This window comes from Eucyclogobius newberryi, unplaced genomic scaffold (genome assembly GCF_026437365.1).
Source record: "Eucyclogobius newberryi isolate DKJ021-1_F unplaced genomic scaffold, fEucNew1.0.hap1 SCAF_14, whole genome shotgun sequence".
Taxonomy (NCBI): Eukaryota; Metazoa; Chordata; class Actinopteri; order Gobiiformes; family Gobiidae; genus Eucyclogobius; species Eucyclogobius newberryi.
Genome location: NW_027315768.1, coordinates 18,884,610 through 18,911,860, shown reverse-complemented (window position 1 = coordinate 18,911,860; position 27,251 = coordinate 18,884,610). Strand labels below are relative to the sequence as shown.

General features: G+C 39.7%; 3 protein-coding genes across 3 annotated transcripts; 2 read left to right on the top strand and 1 right to left on the bottom strand.

Moving 5' to 3' along the window:
- The first annotated feature begins 330 nt into the window (after positions 1–330).
- Positions 331–6,950, top strand: slc9a2 (solute carrier family 9 member 2). Its single transcript, XM_072444734.1, has 13 exons — positions 331–781; positions 858–1,072; positions 1,153–1,401; positions 2,909–3,159; positions 3,234–3,451; positions 4,440–4,639; positions 4,729–4,818; positions 4,894–4,964; positions 5,347–5,511; positions 5,592–5,691; positions 6,139–6,255; positions 6,338–6,425; positions 6,520–6,950. Exons 1-13 carry the CDS (start codon positions 517–519, stop codon positions 6,927–6,929), a joined length of 2,439 nt encoding a protein of 812 aa, XP_072300835.1. The 5' UTR covers positions 331–516; the 3' UTR covers positions 6,930–6,950.
- Positions 6,951–7,875: 925 nt separating this feature from the next.
- On the bottom strand, positions 7,876–11,702 carry mfsd9 (major facilitator superfamily domain containing 9). Its single transcript, XM_072444732.1, has 6 exons — positions 11,517–11,702; positions 10,763–10,850; positions 10,324–10,367; positions 9,461–9,590; positions 9,019–9,228; positions 7,876–8,950 (listed from the first exon to the last, which is right to left on the bottom strand). Exons 1-6 carry the CDS (start codon positions 11,685–11,687, stop codon positions 8,136–8,138), a joined length of 1,458 nt encoding a protein of 485 aa, XP_072300833.1. The 5' UTR covers positions 11,688–11,702; the 3' UTR covers positions 7,876–8,135.
- A 2,251-nt stretch (positions 11,703–13,953) lies between these two features.
- Positions 13,954–16,704, top strand: tmem182a (transmembrane protein 182a). Its single transcript, XM_072444731.1, has 5 exons — positions 13,954–14,292; positions 15,210–15,324; positions 15,672–15,770; positions 15,843–15,980; positions 16,080–16,704. Exons 1-5 carry the CDS (start codon positions 14,146–14,148, stop codon positions 16,304–16,306), a joined length of 726 nt encoding a protein of 241 aa, XP_072300832.1. The 5' UTR covers positions 13,954–14,145; the 3' UTR covers positions 16,307–16,704.
- The last annotated feature ends 10,547 nt before the right edge of the window (positions 16,705–27,251 follow it).

The window sequence follows — 27,251 nt, the reverse complement described above, 5'->3', positions numbered from 1 at the left end:
AATACCAAATACAACAAATGAGACACAATTGTAGATAAAGACAAAAAAGTTATTCTTTGGTGAGTGAAGAGTGTAACGTGACTGATTCGTCTTAACAGATTTAAGACGAATAGGATCAGACAGCAGACCAGTTTTTAGCGTGAAAGATGAAACTTCATTGTGGTTTTGAAAGTCACCGAAACTCCAGTTTGGCCCCTGAATGGGCGCAGGGACCCGTCCTTTTATTGGCTCAGGATGACTACCAATCAGAGGCGCCGTGGACCGCGCCCAGCACCTATCGGAGCCTGTAGAAGAGCGCAGATACAGGCCACAGGTGTGCAGTCCTGCAGTCCTGCGATCAACGGTGGCTTTCGCTACGCTTTGACCATTTATCATGCAAAGTATTTTCTAAGGAGCACGTGTGACTTTTTATTTAGGCCCTGTGAAGCCTATGTTTTAACTGATGGAGTGATTCAACCCAACTTGGATATATATGGTGGACTTTTCTTCATTTTAACCTTGTTTTTATTTGCAATAATGGATACCAGATTCGCCAAATTTGCTGGGCTTTCACTTTTAATTTGTAGTCTTTTGAGTCAAACCCCTGTCTCCAATGGAGAGGTGCCTCCCAAACCAACTGGTAGTGTTACCATTTTACCCCAAATTAAGCCAATGGATGGGCCCCAGGCCTTTCCTGATGCAGAAAAGGCCAATTTACCTGTGTTTACAATGGACTACGCAAGAATACAGATCCCATTTGAAGTGACATTGTGGGTCCTCTTGGCTTCATTTGCAAAGATTGGTGAGTGTTTGAATTAGTTTTTGAAACTATATATTTTTGTTTCTAGCTTGTCATTTTGAGCTTCTCTTTCCCTCAGGCTTCCATGTGTACCATAAAATCACATTTTGGGTGCCAGAGTCCTGCCTGCTCATCAGTATCGGCCTCATCGTTGGAGCCATAATGCACTCTGTCAGTGAGGAACCTCCTGCAGTTTTGACCAGCAATGTCTTCTTCCTCTACATGCTCCCTCCCATTGTGCTGGACTCCGGCTACTTCATGCCCACTAGGCCCTTCTTTGAGAACATTGGTACGGTACGTTTCTCCCAAATGCTCAGAATCCAGCTTTGGCAGCTCCATGTTTTCAGTTTGATCTCATGTCCGTTGTCCTTCAGGTGTTGTGGTTTGCAGTGGTGGGCACTCTGTGGAACAGCATTGGTATCGGCATGTCTCTTTTTGCTATATGTCAGATTGAAGCATTTGGCGTTCAGGATATCAACCTACAGGAGAACCTACTCTTTGCCACCATAATCTCGGCTGTGGACCCTGTGGCCGTCCTGAACGTGTACGAAGACGCCTCTGTGAACGAGCAGCTTTACATCGTGGTGTTTGGGGAGTGCCTCTTTAACGATGCAGTCACTGTGGTGAGTAGACTAACGCTAAACAAGACTGTAACCCCAAAATGCAAGGGTCCTGCACATGAGACTCATTTGGCTTTTCTCACTGTGGTTTGGTTGTTGTCAAAACATACAGACTTGAAGTGCTGCATGGTCTGTCTCCACTGGTATCAGGCCAAAACATCAGGGTGGCAACACAACGAAATGCCTTTAAGTATGCAAATACGACAGTTAGAAACTAGGCTGATAACAATGGATAAATACTGGATTAGTGTTGTCTCATTACTGAAATTTCACACTCCGGTTTGACACCAAGGAAAATTCAGTGCTCCACTGAGTTCGACACCTCAAAGTTATAAACCGTTTATTTATTTATTTAATTGAGTTTTTACTTTCCATGTTTTAGAGAGTATTTACATAGAAAAGTTGCTGTTCAGGAAACTACTTGGTTTGACATGTAGTTCTGCCCATAAATATCAAACATGATCCGTTTACTTGACATTCTGAGTAAATTATTCTTGAAAATTAGCTTTTTTAAATAAGTGGCAAATAATCTATATGTTTTATACAAAATAAAATACACGTTCATGATTTCAAGCTTGCATTTTACATTAAGAAAATGATTTGTGTAACTCTTGTGTATCCTTGTCTCTCTCGGATGTGGACGCAGAGGTATGTTGACACCAGCAGAACAACGGTCTCCAGAAGAGTTTGCTCAGATGCTGCTAAACCAGTTTTGCTCTCGACTGTTTCATTTGTCTGAAGGGCGGAGTGAGATCTGTTTAGTGTCCTGGACATGGCTGCTACTCAGATTTCCCCTCCCTCTATGCCTTTTGTATTCAAACACCCTCTTGCATTTTACCACCCTTTGCTTTGGTGTGGCGACCCTTTTGTTGACAACACAGTAGCGGAGCAGGTTCAGTAAAGTGAAGACAAACATTCACCCGCAAGATGCACGCTCTCCCGGTGTCGTGTCGTGTCAGAGTTTTCAAATTTAACAGGGCGTTTTACTGTATACGGTGGTTTCGAGCTGGGAAAACTGATAAACATCCAGACTTAAGACATTGAACAGACATCTCCATTACTTCTTGCGTGTACTTTAACAGCTGAGTTGGTACAGTGCAAGCCGTTTAAGTATAAAGTATTGTACTATGGCCAAAAGAGGGGTCATTTTTGCCTGGATGAAGGAAAAACCCTAAATATTTCAGATTTTTAGATGTTTAATATTCAAAGAAGTGCTTTCTCTTATAAAATATATAATCGTCCGCTTTAAGGTGGGCATTACTGACAAATAATAAATGTCTAGTGTATTTTTCATAATTTTTTTTAAAGTTTTTTTTTCCTGTTACTTGGAGTATCAACACTTTTATTATTTATCACAGATTACATTCCCTCTATTACAATTTTGCATGTCTTTGAACCAACAACTTTATCCTCTTGTTGACAATTTACAACAGGACACGTGACCTCACCGTGAGCTGCCAGGTTGTGGGGTAAATCCCTCTCCGTTTGTGTGTCTGCGCGCGCTTTGCAGGTGTTGTACAACATGTTCAGCTTCGTGGCCGACATGCCGGTGGTGGAACCAGTGGACGTGTTCCTGGGGGTGGCGCGGTTCTTTGTGGTGGGCCTCGGCGGAATGGCCTTCGGGATCCTGTTTGGCCTCGTCTCCGCCTTCACCACCAGGTTCACCTCCAAAGTGAGAGAAATCGAGCCGCTCTTCATCTTCATGTACAGCTACCTCGCTTACCTGGTGGCTGAGCTGTTTGCCATCTCTTCTATCATGGCGTGAGTGTAATTTAGTGTTTTTTAAATATGCCTATGTTTATAAGACATGAGATTCAATTATGTGCTTTTTGCAGTATTGTGACCTGTGCTCTCACTATGAAATATTACGTGGAGGAAAACGTCTCCCAGCGTTCGTGCACCACCATTCGCCATGTTGTTAAGATGTTGGGCTCCATTTCTGAGACCCTCATCTTCTTCTTCCTGGGTGTGGTTACCATAACGACAGAGCATGAGTGGAACTGGGGCTACATCTTATTCACGCTGCTGTTTGCCTTTGTCTGGAGAGGCCTGGGTAAGAACAGCCTTCTCAATTCTTTAAAATGCACTATTTGTAACCTTTTCTGGTGGAGGCTCCGCCACAAACTTCTCTCCGTGGAGGTTTTATTGCTTTGCTTAGAATGTTCCTTGGTATAGCATTAAACGTGTCCATCTCCATGTAAACGAGATGGCATTACCAGTTGACGCTACGGGCCAGATCTGTGAAGAGGCTCACTATAAAAATGCTCATTTCCAAGGCATTTTTAGCAACAAAAACTGTAATTGAATAAACGCAAGATGGATACATTTAATGCTATAGTGTGGAATGTTCCAGGCAAAGCAAAGTTGCATAGTTCACCTTTTAGATATCCAATTACCTTCTGAGACCAATTGATTTAGTCAAAATGTGGCAGTGATTCAAGGAAGAAACCATGATGAATGATTGAAGTGTGTGAACGCTGACCTGCAGTTGTCTTGGTTGAACACATTTTTCATTTCTAGACTTAATTTTTTAATCAAGGTTTATAATTTATCAGGGGGTGATGTGCACAGCGGAAGAAAATGAGAAAATATGGAGTGAGTTAGTTGGAGTTTTAGAAGTGACTGGACGGTATAATCAGACTCATGAAGATACTGTTTACTTCTCTGTGTACATAGTAGTTTTTGGTGGGATTATAATAGTTTTGAGAGTTTTTACCAGCATCCGGCCACTTCCCCTTTTAGTCGATGAATAGAATAACTTTATTGTCTGCTGTATGTAATGATGGCTTTGGCTTTCTAATTCACAGTCATCAATTTATTAAAAAATGTCAATAAATTGGCATGTTTATTTAACTTATTTGAGCCCTTTGAAAACCGACAGCAGAAGCGGGCTCTGACGTAGCGACACGAGCTCCATGATGGCACTATTAATGCACAGGGCTTGTCTTTAGTCAGCCATGCCGTGTCTTTTGTTGACTACAGCCTTAATGTTTATATTGCTGTGTGTTTGATTTACAGTTTCCTTCTGTTGCTTGCCTCAGGTGTGCTGGTGCTGACACAGATCATCAACCCTTTCCGGACCATCCCGTTCAACGTCAAGGATCAGTTTGGTTTGGCTTATGGTGGTCTGCGCGGTGCCATTTCTTTTGCCTTGGCCTTCACTCTGTCAGACAACATCGGTCGCAAGAAGCTCTTCATCACCGCCACAATCGTCATAATCATCTTCACCGTGTTCATCCAGGTATGAGTGCGTGTGCGGGTACAGGCGGTCAAAGCATCACACCATTTACCTGCACTACTTTTAACGTGAGGGATGCACTTTATCAACAGGGAATCAGTATCCGACCTTTGATTGAATTCATAAATGTTCGGAGGACAAACCGCAATCTTGAAACAATCAATGCAGAAGTTAATTGTAGGGTAAGACGACTGTTGTAATTAATAGTTCATATGAAGCATCTTAGGTGTCTTAACCGGTGCCTTTCACTCCCATAGCTCATGGACCACACCATTGCTGGCATTGAGGACCTCTGTGGACAGTGGAGCCACTTCTACTGGAAAGACAAGTAAGAACAGCAAAGTTAACCTGAGAAGAAGAGTAGGATTTGTCCAGTGAAACTCAAAGAAAAGACACCTTTGTGGCTATTGTTTGACTATTATTCTCTTGTGGACATTGTGGGAATGTTGATAACCTCCCTCTGTCTGGTGTCTGATTGCATTTCTGCTTCTTCTTGCAGTAGTGCATTATTTCTATAACAACATTTTGAAGTTGAATAGTTTGAAATGCCAGATTATCAGCTCAAAATGGCAGTACTGATTTACTAGAACTATATATTTTTCTTGGGCTCTTCTACTTTTTCTCTCGCTCTCTTTTATTGGTAAAGTGATTGTTCATTTGAAAACAGAAATGGCTTATTTATTATGTTTTTTTTTTTTTTGTAATTCCAGATTTTTAAAGTTCAATCGAGTCCTACGAAAGATCCTGATCCGGGACAGCCGCGCTGAGTCGAGCATTGTGGCTTTATATAAAAAGCTCGAGTTGCAAAATGCCATGGAGATTCTGGACAACGTGGCCGGGGACATCAGCGCTGCTCCATCCGTTGTGTCACTATAGTAAGTCTAACACATGGTACACTCTATTTATGGCGCCAGATTGGATTAATTAAGGTCTTTCATTTGTGTCATTTTAATAGTGAAGAAAAGAAGAATCCCAAATCCAAGATGTTTTTGGCTGGTGATCTCAGAAACATGCACGATATCCTGTCCAAGAACATGTACAAGATCAGACAACGGGTAAGATGCAACAATTTCATGAATTATTCCTTGTCCATAAGGGCCATCAACGCAACCATTTACATGACTATATATTTGTCACTGTAAAGCAGAGCATGTTTGTGTGTCATGACCAAGCCCCGAAACTCACTGTTTTGCATAACTACAAACGGCAACCAGTACTTTTCCTCTTGACATCAGCCTCTTTACTTTGATGTTTGGACAAAGAGTGCATGTGCTTCTGTTCTCTAGCCTAATGACCTAACTATGTTAAAAGCTCTTGCTCAAGTTACTAGCACCACCCTGGTCCTACACTTTAGGCAAACATTACAGATAAGCTGTGGTTTATTTGTCCTTGGTGTTTTTGCAAAATGGAGGCTGGTGATACTGATCTTGACACCATCAAGCTCTTATGTGTAAGATACTTGCATATTATGTTGTTTAATGCTTATAAAAAATGTTCTACAGACTGTGGCCTTCACAAGTAAGCATGCTCTGCCTGATGATCAGCACACCAAGGAAATCCTTATACGACGCCATGCCAGTGTACGGCGCAGCCTCAGACCTGGAAGCTTTCAGAGCTCTGTAAGACACTTTCACAAGCTTTTATTGATCAGAGATGCACAAACTGCAATAATTCATGATGCATCTTTTGTCTTTACATTAGGCTGTGCCTAAATCCCAAAAGTACTTCTCTCTTCCTGCTGGACAGAACTTAGAATCAACATTTCCTCCTCAGAGGCCAAACCAGACAAGTAAGAATGGTGTTTTGTTCTCAAAATGTTCCAATTGTTTAAATGAATACTATGCCATCATTGAATGCAATTATTCATCCATTATTCATCCTAGATGATTGGGAAACCATGTCCGAAGTGTCTTTTCCTGTAGCGGGTCGGAGATCACGGTCTACTCGGCCCACGCGCTCCTCATCCTCCAGAGCCATGATGCCTCTGCGCAGACTGGACACACTAAACGAGGCTGTTTCCGTGGACATGTTGAGTGAAAACAAGGAGAACAGTGGCAGGGCAAGTACAACCCCATCAAACTCCTCCTCCAGTGACTCGCGGTTACCTGTGCCACGCCAGCAGCTCCCATCCGCTAGAGCCGATGAAGGTCTTTCAGATAACCTCATAAATGTTCATCATGAAGCGGAGGACGATCACCAGTCGCCCTCTCCTCCTCCAGTCTGGGCCGCTGAAGCCAGGGACAACAGAAACCCTCTCCTTAGACGACCACAGTGGAACCCAAAGAAGACCTGAAGTCCGCAAGGCAATTTAACTGTAAACCAATGACCAAGTCAGGATGGATTTGGCTCGGGTGCAAAATGTCAGCGGAGGGGAAGTGCTACAGGTAATAATGGACTATAAAGAGAGCATTCTTCATCCCCTACATTTCAAGTGACAATGAGCATTTCTTAGGTTTTGTAAATATGTTTAACGTATTGTGTGACTGAATTGCCATTAGTTTGTACATTTTTATAATCGTCCATTGTGGCTGTTATTTTTAACACCAAGTCTGTTTTTATGTCATTACACTGGTCGGTCTGAAGTAGGCCAAATGTTTCTTTTAACTGTAATAAATGTTCTATATTGTTTAAAACAGTTAAAAAGATTCCACATGGATTTAACTTTACTATGATGAAGGGAAAGATAGTCATTGTCCACTTATAAAAGTTGGTTTAATCAATTGTCAATAGCTGGGCTTATAAAACTAAATTATATACATTTTAAAATGTATATATTTTTTATATATATATGTATATATGCGCCCATTGGGATAGGGGTCATGGGAGACTAGAACCTAACGAGAACAAGCAGATAAAGTATATTTTTATAGCCCCATACATAAAATGTAGTGAATTCTATACACAGGTTTATTTCAAAATACAGCTGTACAAATATCTTGTATTTACAAAAACAAGTTGTATAAATATAGATTTGTTCTATTTGATGAACAAAGAACAGTCATTATAGTGCAGTTTAAAATCAGTGTTGAGGTAAATGTGAAGAACTTAAAACTTGTCAATGCCCGATCTCGTCAGCTCTCGGACACTAAGCAGGACAAGGCCTGGTCAGTACTTGGATGGGAGACCGCTGGAAAACAAGGTGCCACAGTGGAAATATCACTTGTATTCTAAAACTAAACACTTCACCCACTTTGCCTAGTAAAGAGCTTTGATAATAAAACCACACAATTCTTCACAGTAACTGTTGGAATTGTAAACCTCATGTTCGGAGTTGATCCTATCATCCTAAAGTATTTGTTTCCTCCGCTATTATGTACCTGATCACAAAAATGTTACTATTTGGCCTGATATTTCGGATAATGCAAGGCTGAAGATCTAATTGCTTACTGGTGATTACTGGCTCATGAGCCATCGTAGTCAAATGTATCCCCTTCACACATACGGCCCACACAGAACATTAAGAGAACATTTCTGTGAAGTAAATCATTAAAATACAAAGTTATTCCTGTTTTGTCCTTCTCCCATCCCATGTGGGAATTCGGATGAGCAGTAAACCAACAGCAGCCAGTGCCAGGGCCACTCCCAGGCTAGGGGGCCCACAGGGGCTGACCTCCTGAGTCAATCCGGACAGGACAGGGGCTAGGACCCGACCCACAGCAGTAACAGACTGTCCCGCTCCAATCAGAGTTCCACTTGACTGTATCCCTCCCCTCTGTAGCTCCAGGTCTGTGATACAAGTCCGACCTATGGATGTTGAAATGGCAAAAAAAGTGGATGTGAGCAGGACCTGCCAGACACTCGGTGCAGTGGCGTAAAGAAAAATGAGTGTACATGTGAGCACTGTGGAATGAAGCAGCAGTGCATGCATGTTGTTCCCATACAATTTTGTGACTGGTCCCACTAAAAACCCTGACAGAGCGCCCAGCAGGCTACTGTAGCTGATCAGGTACCCAGTCATTTTTGGTTTGAGAGAGAAGCGCTCCTCCATGGCTAGAGAGAAGTTACTGTAGTAGAGCATGATAGCTATGGCCATGAGAAGACGCACGAGGAAGAGGTCCCACATGTCAGAGGAGGCCACAGTGTGAATCCTACATCCTACAGAGGACAGCTGCCTCCACACAGGCTGCAGAACAGACACATGCCTCCACTCAAGACCCTTGTGCTTCTCTTCTGGCTCTGTGGGGGGCTCTTTGGGAAGGCTGTTTACATAGGAGCCATTCTGTGACTTGGTGCAGTCTGGACACGCTTTACGGCTGTCGTTTGTGCTATTACAGTTGATTATGGTATCATTCCAAGGCAGCATACAGACAAGTCCTGAAAAACACATATTGAATACATGTGACATACAAAACAACAGAGAGAGTCAGATCTGTTTAACTCACCAGTGTTGAGAAGAAAGATAGCTGCACATGTGAAGGCGGAGGTATAGAAGCCACCGTCGTGCTCCGTGAGGTATCCACCAACCACAGGACCCAGAATGAAGCCAACGCTGGAGGCTGCGTTAAAGTGCCCCATCACCAGAGGGCGCTCCGCCTCAGACACTAGATCAGACAACAGTGCTCTGCAGATGGACAGCGAGTGTTTGAACAACCCTGAAGCGAGCACAAAGTCAACATTAAAACAATGGAAATAATGTATACTTTCAACTGAGACAACTTGTTATTATGGATCAAATTAAAACGCCTGCAAGGGTTTTTGTGTTTTTTTTTCTTCTCTTTTTCACAGTATAGCGTAAAACACACACTTTGAAGACGTACAAGTACCAGTACAAGTACAAAAACAACAACAACTGCAAAGAAAACACAGACTATTTTGGCCTCTTACCCACAGGGATCCTAGCAAGGACAAACAGGATGATGCTGCTGGAGATGCCAAGCAGGCTGTACCCAAATGCACTAAGCAGTAAACAGGTGAGCAGAGAGTATCTCCTTCCAACCACATCGCTCCAGCTGCCCTGCAAATCACACACATCATTGTTCAACTATAAAGGGCTGTGCAATTCATTTAATCCATGTTGTTAAGAGTTCTGACTTTTACACTGCATTTCAGACTCTTTTTTATTTATAATTAATGAGAAATGATAAATGTGTAATTTAATAAAAGATTGTGATGTGAGGAATATAATTGTTTTTACTAATTGCCCCCAGCCCTTGTTAAAAAAAAGAGTCCCACCAAATTGAGACAAATGTTTGTGTTACACAAGACCTAACTCAATTGTGGACGAATTGAGTTTGTATTATGGATGTGGCCTAAGATTTTCATAAAGACAGGGCTGTTCACAAATGCAGTGCTTGGATGAAGACTGTCCCCACACGAGACAGAGACACGTCAGTCCTTATGCGTTTAATTTGCCACATGAGCCCAGAGATTAAACCAATTTTAATTATGTGGAAAAATGATGATCCACACCACGATGCCGTTCTTCTTGTTGCAAACTGAGGCCTGATGTGAATACTTCTATTTATTCTATCTATCCATTCTATTTATGCTATAATGCAAGTCAAATGTGACAATGAAAAGAAGGAGATCGTAGTAGCTCCTTCTGTAATCTTTGACATGTGAATACGCAGCCTTGTTCAGACTGGAGCACAAGTGTGTATTGTTTCAGTCAAATAACAGAAATTACTAGAAATTCATCGACAATGGCAATCTCTTTGTCAAGTTAAAAAAAAAATGTCAGTACTTACAACTAAAGTGCTTGAGAACAACTGCAGTATCCCATAGGTTGATCCTGAGAAATGGGACATATTCAGTGTGTGTAGTATAATACACATAAATATACATACATACATAACACACAGTAATCGTCTATTTAACATTATGTACAGCCTGAATACAAGCTACCTAAAGCAAAAAAACAGGCGGTCACTCCCCATCACGTGGTGCAAGACTGAACTCTTTATTACTTCATTACTGAAAACAGTTTTGGAAATGATCTAAACTAGTCATCTACTCCATTGTCAACTTTGAGCAAATCTAAAGGTTCACAAGTCTTCAACATTACACTTATTGCACTCACTAACAGGTTTCTCAATAATAATACAATGCTTTATTTGGTCATGATGTTATAGCTGACCAGTGGATCCTTTAGTATTGTGTAGCTCTGAGAGAAGTGGACAATCTTACCTACAATGCCCGCCACAGTAGGACTCGCTCCCAAAGACTTCACGTGATGGCTGAGCAGAGGAATAATCATGCTCACTCCAAACAGATCCTGGAAATATCAGCAAGATGAAGTAGATAATGTAATATGAAACAAAAGTCAGAAGGGCCAACTCAGTTTTAAGAGAAACTGTTGAGAAAATGAGAATCAGCCAGAAAAATGCAGTGTGCATTCATGCCAGCGCTTTCCAAACTCTTGATTGAAGTCACATTGCATTTTGCAGCTGAGCCCATTAGACTAAATGTTTAACAGCATGTTCTGTCCAATGTGTTTTTGTTTTTTTCACTAGTCTGACGTGTATCTGTAGTAATCTGTTGGGTTGCACTCATCCTGGAGCATATCTTTCAGACAGCAAATATGTGAACAGTAACTCTGAGCCAAAATACTGTCAAGACAAGCTGCTCAACAAAACAGCTATAATTAGAACTATCACAAGTCTACCTGTGCCTACCAGACTGTAGTAATGTATACAATGTAGCAGCACTAAATGTTAGATGAGAGTTTCTTCATTAAAAAGAAGACTTAACTTGGTTTATATGGTTTGCATACGTCTGCTGAGAGTGGGAACAACAGATGACTTCACTAATCTAAATAAATAAACTAAAGAACTCATGTGCAAAGTGCAGATTTGACAGTAGAATACATATGACACCTGTGCTTTGAAAGACAGCTAAAGTTGACTACATCCAGGCCTAATATAGTTTAGTCACTACTCACCATGAAGCCCACCACATAGATGCATTGTATGATCCTCGTCCGACACCCAGGTTTGAGATATAAAGAGCTACATTTCTTCATGTTCATTCTTCCGCAGTGACAACCGGCTCCAGTCAAAGCGGAAGCGCACTTGGACCCTGCGTCCAGAGCGCACACGTCCCATTTGCGCATCTGCTCCGCGTGCCGGGGGGAAACCTCCACCGTATGCGCCAAACACACAATATAATATATATATAAAGTGCCGAGAGAAGCTAAACTACAGACCATCGTCAATTCTGCACTAAATACGCAAAAAGCTTCGAATAACTCGTGTTATTGTTCGTCTTTGTTTGTCTTCACAGAGAAACACCAGCTTGCCTCTTAAAGAACTCCCCCGGACTCTAGACACTTGGTATGGTCTAGTGCCTACGTCACATCGATAGGAAACATGCGTTTCTGTTATGACCATATCATGGATCTATTATATTATCGGTTATGACTCATAGTTTGCACACGATGGACATTCTTTCTTATTGCTGTTATCTTGCTTTGTACATTTACATTTATTTATTTTGATCTACTCATTCAAAAATGATTGGTCCTATTCGCTTTTATGGACTAGAGGACAAGTCTCACTCTTTTAATTAAATGTATTATTTTTGAAGCCTATTATTTGCTTTTTGTTTATGTTTAAGTAAACATGCAAATACAAATACAATGCATGTATTTCTACCATAGAGAGCTTTGTATGTCTAATGGCAATTCCCGTTCAATTATTGAACAATTGATACATTGTTACATAAAACTGGCCAAGACTTACAGTATTTTTTGTGAGAGCAAATTGACCATTACATTAGGAAAAGCCCTGAACGGCGCCTCCTAGTGGAGAAAACTCAACATTACATTTACAAACCCTCCGCTGAAAATACTTTGCACATTCAGGAGACGGTTTTGTTTTCACTACACAGCAAAACATGCTTATTATATTATAAAACCCTGATTTATTTTGGCTGCCTGAAAGTGAAATGATGTACTGACCATTTGAAAATGAAATGTTCTGTGTGTCAACACAGTGGAGACATTAAGGCAAAAGACTTTGTATCCAGAGATAACATGAACAAACTGTGTTTTCTTACGTTTGATACTGTTGGTTACACGTACATCTTTCTTTCTTCATTCAGTGTCAATATTATCATCTGCACTAGAGCGCATGACACTAATAAAACACTTTCATTCATTGATACATCACTTTTTGCAATAGTCAATCTATATATCTATAATAATGACTTGTATGAGAATAAAAATGTTGGCGTATTAGTACTATTTATACAGTAGGCCTATTGCTTGTGTGTACGTTATTAGTCTAAACCACACACACACACACACACACACAGACACACACACACACACACACATACACACACACACACACACACACACACACACACAGACACACACACACACACACACACATACACACACACACACACACACACACACAGACACACACACACACACACACACACACATACACACACACACACACACACACACACACATACACACACACACACATACACACACACACACATACACACACACACACACACACACACACACAGACACACACACACACACACACACACACACACACACACATACACACACACACACACACACATACACACACACACACACACACACACATACACACACACACACACACACACACAGACAGACACACACACACACACACACAGACAGACAGACACACACACACACACACACAAAGCAGTCCCTTGGATCCTTGGTCACATCTTGGTGTAAATGAGCCTGTAGAGCTGAGGCTTGGCTGCTAAATGTTCCTTATACACGCTAATAAACGCAGTTACCCAAGATCAAGTACAATGTATTTAGCAGATCATTTAAGTATGTTATTTTAATATCTGTGTTAAATAATTTTAAGCTTTGAAGTCATCTAGTCTCTGACCACCTATTGAACCCTTTTTAATTAATCAAAAAAATCAAACAAGTGTCGAAACAGGCTTAATACGAGACATATGTTTTATAAAGATATATTACTATTACTATGTATTTAAGTTCTTTGTCAATTGCGTCATATTCAAGTTTGAGTTTTCAAGTTTCCAATTGGTACATTATTGTTTGAAATCAGTACAGACTATTCTATTTTACACCCACAATAATATTATAAACAGACTTAGTTTCTCTTTCACATCATTCATTGCATTTACTATCACGACCCCATTTACAGGAAACAGCATGTATCTATTTCCATGTTGTGCTGGTGGCCCCGTGTCCTCGCTGTTCCCCCTTGGTGTCCAGTTGCTGTTGGTTATTTCTGCATTGATACCCTCCCTTCACACTGCCCATACAGTCAACCAAGAAGACACAAGCAGTCAGTCAGATCCCAAAAATAGCCCTGGGCGGGTGGGTGAGAAAGACCCCAGAAGGGTGTGGGTGAATAATGTGCATGAGCTTGTCCTGCCATAACACAAGCAGAGGAAAGCAGCAGAGATCTCGTAAAACAAACAGAAAAAGAGCAAGCCTAAAAGGGACCATTCTGACAGAGGAGTAACTTCTTGTCACATGCACAGACTGTAGCTGGAAGTCAGAAGGGACAGGGCGAACTATGAAGCTCAGCGTGGCCTTGTTTTTCGCAGGCCTTTTCGGTGCCTTGGCTTTGGTCTTCACCTTACTTTCATTTGGGACGGATTACTGGCTCATGGCGTCCGAGACCTGTAAACCTGATGGATCTGCAGCTACGGATGGTGCTGAGGTGAGAGGCCAACAGATTTGTAGTGTGGTTGCAGGTTGAAAGTACAGGTGAAATGTCAAATTGAGTCTTATCTTTGTATAAATAAATAAACGCTTGCTATCTCTGTCACCTTTGAGTTTTATCAGTAACTTTCCAAGAACAGTCTAAACAAATCTTCATTTTTGGGACAAATGTCATTGCATTTTAGACATGGTTTAGGCGTCTACCCTGCCTCCCCTGCCTACACTGCCTACACTGCCGTGATACCAATACAAATACCAGTAGTCCCTGTGGCATAGCGCTGTATTAAATATCACCAACTGGAACATACCTCATCAAGAGCTGATCACTGAATAATACATTTCTGCAGGCAATTGTACAATACAAATCATTTCAAATAAACTGATTAGCTGATGATGTGTTTTAATTATAAATGCCATAATTTCCAAAGTTTTGTGATCCCACATGGACGCTTGCTGGTTTTAATATGATTTACAGATGTGCAATCAGAATAAAATGTGTCAATTTTAACAAGTACTATTTCTACACCAACTCTTCTAATCATGTGGACATCATTGTGCTCATTGAGTCTGTGAAATAAAAGTCCAAGCCTTCACGCAAGGAATGATATTGTCTCATGGATGCTCTTTCTATGAAAATTAACAATAATGTTCACAGACTGACATTTCGATTGTCATGTCATAATCGACACTTACAATTAAATGGATTATGACCTGGATGACTGCAAACGGCTGACTTTGCAATTTAGATGAGCATGGTCAGCTCGACCTTTGACCTGACCTGGCAACTGCCCTGGGTCCCTGCACCAAAATACTATGTGCAAAGTTGGCGCCAAACCTCTAGATGGTTGATTAAATATGTGTGGCCCTTTAACATATATATTAATGGAAAATAAAATCCTTTTCTTTTTTGTCCAGCGAGGAGATGCTGTAATGCAGAACGACGGTACTGTTTACCATGAAGGGTTTTTCTGGAGATGTTCCTTTGGAGCAAAGATGGAAGACAATGACCTGATCTGGAAGCTCTGGTTCAGTAAGTGTTCTGTGTGATACTTTTACAAATATATGTATGAAGACAACGTGCAGCAGCTGCAGTTATTTACTCTCACTAAACTGTTTGAAGCCGCTCTCATGTGAGTTCTGAGCCACCATGTGATGTTATTCTGGTGTGGACAGGAGACTCTGCATCATCTATATCCTGAGGGAAACTTTATGAATAGTGAGTCATTATCAGAGGATGCCTGGTGCTACATGGCGTGTGAGAGTCTGTTGAATTTCACAGAAACCAAACAATTTGGGGTGACAGTTCCCAAACATAACAACAAACTAAACACCACTGTCCTTTTTTTAAACTGACTTATTTCAATCATTTTTCTTCAGCCAACCAACCATACTCAAAGGTCTGCACGCACGCCTATCTCTTTCCATTCCCTGTGTCCCAGCAGAGCCACAATGCCACGCAGTACGACTCTGCCATCAGTAAGTCTTTACGTTTTATGTCTTTGGTCACCTTTACATCATGTGTTAGTGTCTGACCTACCTCTTGTGCAGTCTACAGAGGCTTTTGGAGTATTTTCATGCTGGTTGGAGTAGCTGCAGTTGTTATTGGTGGCTTCTTCATCATCTGTGCAGCTCCCTTTGCCAGCCACTGTTTGTACAAAACAGGTGGCAGCCTTCTTCTTGCAGCAGGTGAGACTTACACTGAATGAAAATAATACAAACCATAAATGTCAAGCTCAGATCATGCATTAAATGTAGAATGAGTACATGCTGTGCCTCTGTCCCCAGGGTTCTTCCTGCTCTGTGTCGTGGTGATGTTTGTGCTGTGGCTGGAGGTGCTGGATGTGGTGAATGTCTACATTGAGTACCAGCGTGCCACACTGTGTCCCAGCTTTGCCCTGTCCATTGACTATGGCCTGTCCTTCATGTTTGCTCCCATTGGCATTTTCTTCTGCTTCCTGTCGGGTCTGCTCTTCCTTCTGATCGGCCGAACAATACAGATTCACTGCCACTGAGAGGGACTGGCTTCCTGAGCCTGAAGAAGAATGGAAAAGAGTTGTTACAGAGACTGAGAAACAGTGCAATAGTCATCATGCAAATGGTGCCAATGTTTTTTAGCCTATAAGTGCTCTTATTGCAATATTTATAATGAATAAATGTAATATTTTAGGGTTTGAGGAGAAATGACGTACGTGAATAGCACTTGTTTGGGTAAGTAAGAGATGCAGTGACTTTGTAAAGTAAAAATATATCATTTGCATGATGTGTTTTTTATTGTGTGCAGCTTTTTCCGCGAGCAGAACTTCTTAACACATGCTGATTATTAGGCCTAGACCTGCAGTATTATTGCATATTTGCAAAGTGTTCAAATTGTTCAAATGTTTTTAAATAAATCATAATTACTAATATAAAAGTTTTGTATTTTTATTGCTATGTGTCCTTTCATAAATTACATTTTTTCAAGTAGACCAATGTAATGTTTGTGGTGTTGAACATCCAGGACATCCAGAAGAGGGCAGTATTGCTTCAGATAAGTATTTTTTAAAGACTTGTAGAATCGTAGAAACCCTTTTATCTTTATTCTGGGTAGAGAGTATGTGGCGTTATGCATAACAGTCAGAGGTAGTATGTGTAGATGAAAGAATTCACACCTTGGCTGACAGACGGATAGTAATTTCACTCATGAATGGAACATTTGATCAGGAAGTGAATGGACTCCTGTTTCAATTCTCACGTGCCTTTTGGGGCTTTGTAATAAACTTATGAGAAAAATGCATTTGTGGCCTGCTGAAGATAGACATTCACATTTCTGTGGTCCAGCATCATCTTTCATGAAATCTCACCTTCATAATATATATATATATATATATATATATATATATATATATATATATATATATATATATATATATATATATATATATATATATATATATATATATATATATATATATATGACCCTCAAACTGGAGGAATGGCTTGAGCAAATCCCTGGAAAAACATCTCGGTCCAGAAAAGTGCAGTGCAGGAACAGCAAAGATACTGCGCAGAACCCTCAAGCTCCCAGGCCTCTGGTAGAGGACCCGAGCCTGAAGGGGGAGAAATAGAGACCACCCGCGGATGTATATATATATATATATATATATATATATATATATATATATATATATATATATATATATATATATATATATACACACACACATATACATATACATATACATATATATATATACATATACATATATATATATATATATATATATATATATATATATATATATATATATATACATCCGCGGGTGGAGTCAACTTACTTCACTAGCAAGGACTACCCCACAACAATGGAATATGAAAGAATATTTATTGATAATAGTGATGATGGATCGATGATGAAACGATGATGGATCGATGATGGATCGATGATGGATCGATGAGAGTTGGCTGGGTAGAGACTCGGGAAGGGGGCTCTGTCTCGGGTAATCAGCCAATTCAGAAACCCCCTCCTTAGATGGTGATGTGTTAAGGTGAAGATGATAGAGACATGGGGTGGGAGGGTGGGGTCGAGAGAACAGAGACAACCAGAGAAGCTGGGATTGGCCTGTATATATCTAGGGCTTCTGGGTAATTAGAGGTGTGGTTGAAGAGTGGAGGTGTGGTTGCTGGAGGAGTAAGAGGTTGAGGCGTGGTCCTGCTCCCGAACCCAAGTTAACGATTAACATCGTCAACTAGACTTATATTGATCTGTTGTAAGCTTCAGGTTTTGTGCATAAAAGCAGCATCAGCACGAGGCACTCATGCTGCTAAAATGTAAACATTCGGGGCCTGGCAAGTTATAAGAATGTTCTATAAGAAGCCTATTTAGTCTAATCTAATTGGACGATGGCAGATCACATTCATGTTTAGGCTGTGATTTTGGAATATTCTTCCCTTACTATTAAAACTGAAAGTATTTTTGAAAGTCATGTTTAAGTTGCACCGTGTAACTTTTACTGGTGGAGGGTTTCCTACCGCCCTGTTGTGTTGCCTGGAAGGTTGTCTTCATGGAGACAGGAAGGTGGCTTCACATGTTACAGCTTAGATGTGTGGAAAAGTGAGTGTGCTTATTGTAAGAATGGTTGTTTTTCTGGTACTTTTGAGCAATAAAACATTTAATAAATTCCAGTTTATTGTCGCTGTACATCACAGGCAGAAACCAACATCAAAAAAGTTACGTAGTGCATCTTTTAGTTAAAAAAAAAGCCTAGTAGTAGACACATAATTTCTTCCTGGTTGTGCTAAGACTTAGTCATTAAAATGCACACAGAATTGGATGCTGAGACGAGTGACAGGCCAAAGGAATGTTTAATCACGAGATCCATTTCCTGTCCAGAGCAAACAGCTATACACAGATACACAGCTGAGGAGGAGGATGCAGTGCAGGTGTGAAGCCAGCACCTCCGCCAGCTTGGCCTTGCCGTCAGTAATGTCATCAGAGTGGGGGTCCCAGCAGAATTGTGCGCTGTTCTGCATGATTGCCCCTGATAATTGTGTGTTGATAGGGAGTTCCGGAGATGGGGCATAATTTCCACTGAGAGATTCCTAAACAAATACCTGAGTGCAGTGGAAGCGCGGGGGGAGGTGAGGAGAAGAGTGGAAGAGGAGGTGGGGGAAGAGGAGGAAGTGGAGCTGAGGTGAAAGTGACTGTGGACAGGTCACTATGGGCTGCAAATGCACTTAACAATAGCCTATTTCCAATTAATAATCATCTCTCGCATTGGTGAGGGACAACGTCTAATGTCTAACATTTTGCAATGTTGCTTGTTTTTGCATAAAACACACAATAAAAGGCCAGTTTAACAAATTCAAGGACCAGCACAGAATCTGGACAGCAAATGATCGTTGGGATTTTGATGAATATGCTGTGTGTGTGAGCCATATGTTCATTTTCACAGTATTTTCTAGCCTAGAGTATTAAACTTAATATCTTCAAAAGAGGCACAGTTGTACAGTCATGTCTTTGACTGGAGGCAATTATTTGAATTTGGGACTTTAATATTAGAAAAGGCCTTGTTAATTGTGAGTAGAAGTTGTTATAATTGTAACAATATTATTACAGTAAAATTAAGATGGACACACTTATACTTTAGAGACCGGTCCAACTGTGTTTAATCCTATAACTGTGTGTCAAGTTATAGGATTAAATGATAACACATTGCATTAAATGTATGACTGAGAACTATCGTGCATTACAATGACACTGTTCGAACACTGTATATTAAACACTAGTAACCTATAGTCTGAAGAAACACTTAATGGGCAGAGACTATGATCAGGTTCAGTCCTGTGGCCGCGTAGAAGTCGTTACTTGTATATTTAACCTTGAGGGAGGTTTACGTTAATTGGAAAACACTCTTTGCCTGAGCGCCCTCACCTCATGGCACGTCGTTATCGTGGCTTATCTACCAAATGTCTCATAATCCCACCTGACATTCCAGTCAGATTTCATTTCAATCTGATTACTTTCAACTCTTAGAAAAAGCAAGGATTTGAATTGCATGAACAATATGGCAAGTTGTATTACACGCCGCTTTCCTCTTTAGAGATACTTTAACATAATTTCCCATTCACTCTGAAAGTATGAATAGACAATAAGCTGTATAATTGTGAGCATTTACAATTCAGAGGACTAGTGGTATTATCAGTATGCATAAATTCAGTGGAGTGGAGCGCATGGGTCACTGGTGGAAGACACACTTTGGCTTAAGTTTTGTCATCGAATGGACATCTGAAAATGAAAACACATTAGATTTGAATATGGCATGATGTTTGATCAGATAACTTTATGTCAAATAACAGATCAGAGACATGTACATCATTCACATTAAAGTTTGTGTTTCGCTGATTCTGAGCGGTGTAAAAGATGTACCGTGAAGCCTCCACCTGCCCCCTTCACATCCTCTGGCCTCACACCTCCGTTTGTGCATATAAATCACATTCCAAAGTGAGTATGGATGGCTCTTGTTCGGATCCAAGGTCTCTTGTTTCAAAGGCATGCTAATATGTCTCTCACTCTCAGCGGCCCTCTTTTAACTGCCAGAGCAAACTGTGTAGGAGAAGACTGGGACTCCTCAACCATCGGCCGCTCTGAATATTCATACAGCGGCCTAATGTCATGCACACTGTGTCCTAAACACAGACCAGAAAGAACAATAACACATTCCTCTTACTGCTCTTTTCACTGAAGAACATAAAATATTGACTAGCTTGGCTGAATCATTTGGTGGGGCTTTATTTGCACTTCATTGATATTGATCGGATGGAGATTCTGAGCCTTTATTATCTGCTTTTTGCATGCACCATATAATAACATAATTATCTCATAAAGTCTACCTGGCAGTTGTTACGATTTGAACATTTCACTCTGAGATGATCCTTTTTGGAGCTAGTTATTGTCAAAGTTTGAAGGTTGGGAGTGTCTCAGTCTTTCTCGGGGATGGCCATGTTTCAGCACACGCCACTCGAGCTCCTCGTTTGGGTTTAGCGTCCCCTGGAGCAATTAATTAATGCTACATTGCAAACAGCCAATAGACTTGGTCATGAATATTCAAAAATACCTCTTGCATATAATTTCTTATTCAGTGTGGTAACACAGGCAGGGCTGTGGCGAAGCAGCTCTGTTGCCTTCAAACCTGACAGGGGTTTATTCCAATCAAAGCTCTTGAAAAGCAATGCTTTTACTGATTCATTTAAGTTATGATATTTTTCTATTTGCAGGTCAAATAAAAGGGTGGTGTTTTGTAATCCTTTGTAATAATGTTGTAATTATACATACTGTATATGTATCGCTTATAGTTTGATTTATCATTGTAATGCATTTTTATATATCTTTTTGTGCCATTATCAACATCATGTGATGTTTTCTTGCTTTTTGAAAATCTGTGCGTGAGAAAAGTGTGTCATTACGCAATCAATAAACAATTTTAAAAAGGAAAGTTATCCAAACTACTTTTTCCTAACTAAAATCTTCCAGTCTTTATTGTGTATGCGTGCTCAGAGGCGTCTGTGCAGGCCGTGGAGCAGGAGACTGCTCTTCCTTTCTGCTGAATCCTTCACATGTTTATTAATGCCTCACATCTTACCCACGTCACTGTGTGTGGCCCAAAGAAAAACAAAATATACAAATCTAATGCAGCTACTCAGATGTTTTGCACTTTTTGTTCTGCGCTTCATGTGTATTCATTAGATTTGCTCCAATCTCTCTTCATTATAGTAACATTTATGAAAATTATGTGTTCTGTATTAACATTTGGGCAAAGTGAATTAAGAACTATTATTAACAGTTGAACTACAGCAGTGCCGGCATCACAGATACATAAAATTTTACCCCTGAATTTGCTTTATACTCTCTTGTTTTCGTTTGAGCAAAGACATATAAGATGTTGTCCTTAACAAAGTGTGTAGGGGCTGTGTCTTAAAATGGATGCATATATTTTTGCATTATAGAATGTGTAAAACCTTAGCTTAACAAAAATGAGATATGTTGTTATGAATAATATTTATTTTTTACATAAGCCAGGTGGTTAACTTTGTCGCTCTTCAAAACTGTGATGATGACACATGCAACAATCTTCAAATATGCTTCAAATGTTATTTTGCTTCACCTTTAATGTATATAATATTGACGATAACTGTAAGAACAAACATAAAATCTAATGATAATGTATGAAACAAGTACATGCAGCTAAACCTTACCATTTCTTTTTAGATGTTTCTTCAGCCCAATCAAAATAGAATCCATCTCTTCCCTTTCTGGACTGGGCCCTTCTGCAGTTAGACCCGTCCCGTTGTGTCCAGTCTCCCCGAGCCTGAGCCTTTTATACAGGTTTAGACTTGCAAAAACCCGACCTCAGACTCAGAGCGGGACTGACATTCTTTGAAAGTACAATTTTACATCCTGTTTAGTTTTGCAATGGTAAAAACTATATTTGTATTAATTGAAGTATAATAACATCCCCAGCAGGAATGTCAGACATGGACTGAATAATGTGACTCCATGTATGAAAGATGAATATGTTATTTTATGCATTTATTAATTTGTGTATTTGTATCGCAAATTTAGTCATTACTTCAATTTACATTTTTTCTCCACATTTACAGTTTTAGAGTATTAGTAAAACTATTTTGTTAATAAAAAAATAATAAAAACGAAATAAATATTTATGGAGCAGCTCATGGGCAGTAAACGAAACAAGAATCTAAACATAGCCAGATGACTTAAATAAATTGTTATATTTATAAGTACCATTTCTCTTAACTTCTAGGTTTCTTAGTGAACTTCCTCTTTTTTCTCCGTTACTTGAAGTTAAAGTTTGATAGAAAAAGGACAATGCCATGTGCAGGAGGATGAGAAACCAGAGGGAGCATACCGTACGTTACGGGGGCTGGTAAATGTTAGCGGTGATAAATAAACATTATTTCAAAGATGTGTCAGGACTGGTTAGAACGTGGTCGTGCCCTATTTGTTTTGCTGCTCCGAGGGTAAGGAATATTTAATCACTCTCCTGAATGACATGAATAATCGCCAACGACTTCCGATTTACATTTCATTTGCATATGGGAAATGAGACACATCTGAGAAGTTTGGTTCCGCTGATAGTGACAATCTATAATAATATAATATTATTATTATTATCATTATTATTATTATTATTATTATTAGTATTAATATTGATATTAATAATAGTAGTAATAAATATAGCCGCAAGTGGCAATGATCGGCCCTCGCCACGCCGCCGCCACGCCGCAAGAGGAGGGGGTGCTAACGCGCCCCAATTGTCCTTTTATTACATCTACTGCTGAATCTGTGACACTGTCACATCTTCTCCCCTTTGTTTTACCATCAAAAAGCAATTTTATTTTGAATTCTTGGCACAATGTGCGGCTTTGCCGCACAGACACCGTGACTCTTCGAATAAAAATGTGGATAACTTTTGATGGTCCACCCCTGAAGATGAGTCTCACCAAATTTCAGGTTAATATGTCTAACGCCCTAAGAGGAGTTCGTGAAAGTCTAAAGTGTAAACATGTTCTGGCGATTTCCCCATTGGAATAACATGGAAGGTTTCGGTCATCGTTACGACAAAGCCATAACAATTATGACATGGCTCTCATTGACTTTTTTGATGGGGATGCCAAAATTGAGTTGTGTGTCAAATTTCATATAATTTCGCAAAACTAAATATTTAACCTCCATATAAAATCTGTAGGGGGCGCTGTGGCTCCAAATTAATTTATTTCACTTCAAGTAGGTTTAGGGCAAAGAGTTTAACAACTGATTCTAATTTGACGCAATTCGGACTTTATCTGCGCAAACGGCACAAATGTTAAATTTGGGAGATTTCTGAAATTCTTGCTACAGTTTGCGGCTTCGCCGCACAGAGACCGTGAGAGGTATCAATGTAATTTGGATAACTTTTGATGTCCCACTCCTCAGTAGCATTTTCACCAAATTTCAGCTTTTTAGGGCCAACGCCCTGGGAGGAGTTCGTAAAAGTACGACGTTTGGAAAAACTCCGAAGTCATGTTTAGCCATTTTTGAAGCAATATGGCCGACATTTGGTTGGGCGGACGGCATTGCCGTAATAATATTTTTTACTTCTCTTGTCACCATCTACCTCGGCGCCAAATTTCATGATTCTACGATCAGATTTTTTTTGAGTCATTTCCCATCTCTCAATGCATTTTTGGTACATTTGGGGGCGCTGACGCGCCAATTTTTGTGACTTTTCGTCAATGTTCACTGGGTGAAAAAAAGGGGTGTTGGTCCCGAGAAGAAGAAGAAGAAGAAGAAGAAGAAGAAGAAGAAGAAGAAGAAGAAGAAGAAGAAGAAGAAGAAGAAGAAGAAGAAGAAGAAGAAGAAGAAGAAGAAGAAGAAGAAGAAGAAGAAGAAGAAGAAAGAAAGAAAGAATAATATTCCGATGCGAAAACAATGTTTCCCATTTTTCAAATATCATAAACTATACATTTTCGGAAAGCGCTCGCGCTTTCCTACCTCATGGTGTGGGTCCCTGGTCACTGACGGGTACTTTCGTTAATTTTGAGTGGGCTCCGCCCACTTTGTGTTTTTGGCCCTCTATAGAGTAATAATGTACAATTTTTGCATTACATGCTTATATGCACGGAACATGCAAGATATGGGGAACGTATTCGTGAGCTACTTAGCGCAAATGAGTGCTCGTTGAGTGCTCGTTTAGTGCGTACTTTTGCACGGGCTTCGCCCGTTTACAACGGTAAAGTTCCATTTTCCTACTACTAATTAGTATGCACGGGGCGTGCGTGAGTGAAGGAGTGCGTTAGTGAGTGTTTGGAAGTGGGCGAGCGCTTCGCGCTCGATTTCGTGCGCACTACGTGCACACTTTCGCAGCCTTACGAGATTAATAGGCCTCTCGCCAGCTTGTGGCGCTCGGGCCTAATAATATATCAAAATCTATAACTATTGGCACAAGAACCACAGAATGTTGTATTGTGATTACATTTATTTTATGATTTACAAAATAAAAAACAACAGAATAATTTGATAATTGAAAAAAAAATTGAAATAAACAATTAGTTAGTACAGCATTTACTCTTCCATTAATTCACAATTTGGGCCATTTAAAGTGACCTTTTCCCATGCATGTTGTTGTTGGGAGAATACATACATTGAATCTTGTTAAATGTATTCAATAATAGCATTGACCTGTTGAATTTCCAGGTTCACATAAGCTAAAATAATGCAGAATATTCTCCTTTATTAACTTGTACATGTTGTTGATTAAAAACAAAACATTCTTGGATTTATATAGAATACACATTTATAGTATCGCATTAATGATTTACTCTGAATAACGTTTCATCCAAATGGCCTTTTGTCCCCGTCTCTGCAGTGGACACCTGTTTGTGGACGTCCCTTAAGATGACGGATGATGTTGCCATTTGCAACAGGCTTCTAATCGGTTTTGACTTTACCACCTACAATAAAGTACAAATTATTATTATTACTACTACTACTACTACTACTACTACTACTACTACTACTACACAAAAGGCCAAACTCATGCTGCAATTAAAGATCGAAAGCGTTATTAAAAAATGTATCATCCTTTGTCTTCCAAATCCAACAGCTACTAAACATCTGTTGATTAACTCACACATCACGTGTTTTTCACAATCACATTTCTTTTGTGCAAATGAACACACAACAAAACTCTGGTCTAATTCTTAGCTTCTCTGATCATTCTAGTTGAGCATGTAAATGTGGCACTTGTATTTGTTCATGGTAAGCAGAAGTTGACAATAGCGTTGCAAGATTTATTACTTCCTGAGGCTCCATCAATCATAATTGTAGACTTATAAACGCTATTATGCAAGTAAATGTAAAGTTGGTAAAGTTTCGTTTTCATTTCTGTCCCAGCTGGGTGAGTCAGTCAGTGGAAGTGGAGATCCAAACTATAGTCAATGTTACACATTCAGGAATAAAATACAGGATTGTAATCTAAACCTTACAGAAAATTTGAAAACAATAAGAATTTAAGAGTGAACTATTTTTCATTGACTTGATACTCTATTTTGACATCACATTTATAATAAAAAAACGCACATTTATTTGACAATATAAAGACATTTCACACATTAATAGTAAAAATAATAATACTAATAATAATAATAATAATAATAGTCATCATCATCATAATTATAATCATCATCATAATAAGGGGCACTTAACATATACACAGTAGCACAAATGTAATATAGTTCCTTTGATATTATCATGTGTACTCAGAAAAATATGTTTATGTATATTTTTCCAATATTAATAGCTACACAAATTAATATCTAGCTTCATTACTAGTTTTAGTGTCACTTCGTATCTTTTTTTATTTTTTTTCCCGAACACCGTCAAGCTCTGAATATCAACATTACGGCTGAACATTAATTTTGTCAGTGTCACCTGTTGTCCTCTCCTTTTCTAACCTTCAGTAAATGCTTAAACAGCATTTTATTCTCATTTCACTTCCTAAGCATACATTTTCCCCATGTGGCTTTAATATCTTTTTTGCATTATGTGCCACAGTGATGGATTATCTTGATTGTAGATTTGAGTGCTGACAACAGAGAGAGGGCGGTGCTCGTGATAAACCCTCTTCTGGTGGCGTGAGTCCAGCCTTTTTGGGTGCATCCAAGCAGGACAATACATCATCTGAATACATATTTAATACAGAATTTCCATACAGTGTAGCTGGAAGGTTAACCTGTTTATTCTTTAATTCAAATGTGCTTTTAAATATGACGTGTCGCCTTTAGCTGATTTGTCTATTCATGATCCTATGCATGCTTCACTAAGAGTTCCTCACATAAAATATAATATATTTAGTGTCACAGGACAAACCTGTTACAAATAAAGTTGGTGATAAGTTAAAAAGCACGGCATAATTTAAACTTTGTCCCGACTTTTTGCACTGTTTATATTAGAGACTTACAATCCTAATTTCACCACAGAAAAACATACCGTTACTAGTGTTACCACAAAAATCCTTTATAGTAATTGATTGTAATTACATGAGCGCTTTCTCTGCTTTGAACCTCTCGTCTTGGGAGTACAGGCCCTTGTTAACAAGGTGCTGTGTGGCTATGAATCTGGGCTGCTAATGACTTAAACAGCATATCAGCCATGGTTCGTTTGCCGAGCGGGGCAGGAGCTGATCACTCTGAGTTTCAACTTTAATTAGGCAGTGGTTCAAAACACTGCTCCCTGTGGCACAGACCCATTACCAATACTCCAGCGCTTAAGTCTATTAGTGTTTTATACAAGCCCTTAAGGAGTCCAGGTGATTCCAGAAGTCTCAAGCTCTCAGAGTCTATGATTAATTTGACTGTGATTACTTACATTGCAGTTCACCAAGATGAGTTTGATGCTGCTTGTGGTGATACAAATAGTCA

Excerpts from the sequence above, each read along its gene's own strand:
- slc9a2 (XM_072444734.1), top strand. The coding sequence starts at position 517 with ATGGATACCAGATTCGCCAAATTTGCTGGGCTTTCACTTTTAATTTGT. Across the intron at positions 1,402-2,908 it reads TTAACGATGCAGTCACTGTG|GTGTTGTACAACATGTTCAG; the intron begins GTGAGTAGACTA and ends CGCGCTTTGCAG. Across the intron at positions 4,640-4,728 it reads TCTTCACCGTGTTCATCCAG|GGAATCAGTATCCGACCTTT; the intron begins GTATGAGTGCGT and ends CTTTATCAACAG.
- mfsd9 (XM_072444732.1), bottom strand. The coding sequence starts at position 11,687 with ATGCGCAAATGGGACGTGTGCGCTCTGGACGCAGGGTCCAAGTGCGCT. Across the intron at positions 10,851-11,516 it reads TCTATGTGGTGGGCTTCATG|GATCTGTTTGGAGTGAGCAT; the intron begins GTGAGTAGTGAC and ends TGATATTTCCAG. Across the intron at positions 9,591-10,323 it reads TGTTCTCAAGCACTTTAGTT|GGCAGCTGGAGCGATGTGGT; the intron begins GTAAGTACTGAC and ends TGTGATTTGCAG.
- tmem182a (XM_072444731.1), top strand. The coding sequence starts at position 14,146 with ATGAAGCTCAGCGTGGCCTTGTTTTTCGCAGGCCTTTTCGGTGCCTTG. Across the intron at positions 15,771-15,842 it reads GCAGTACGACTCTGCCATCA|TCTACAGAGGCTTTTGGAGT; the intron begins GTAAGTCTTTAC and ends CCTCTTGTGCAG. Across the intron at positions 15,981-16,079 it reads CAGCCTTCTTCTTGCAGCAG|GGTTCTTCCTGCTCTGTGTC; the intron begins GTGAGACTTACA and ends CTCTGTCCCCAG.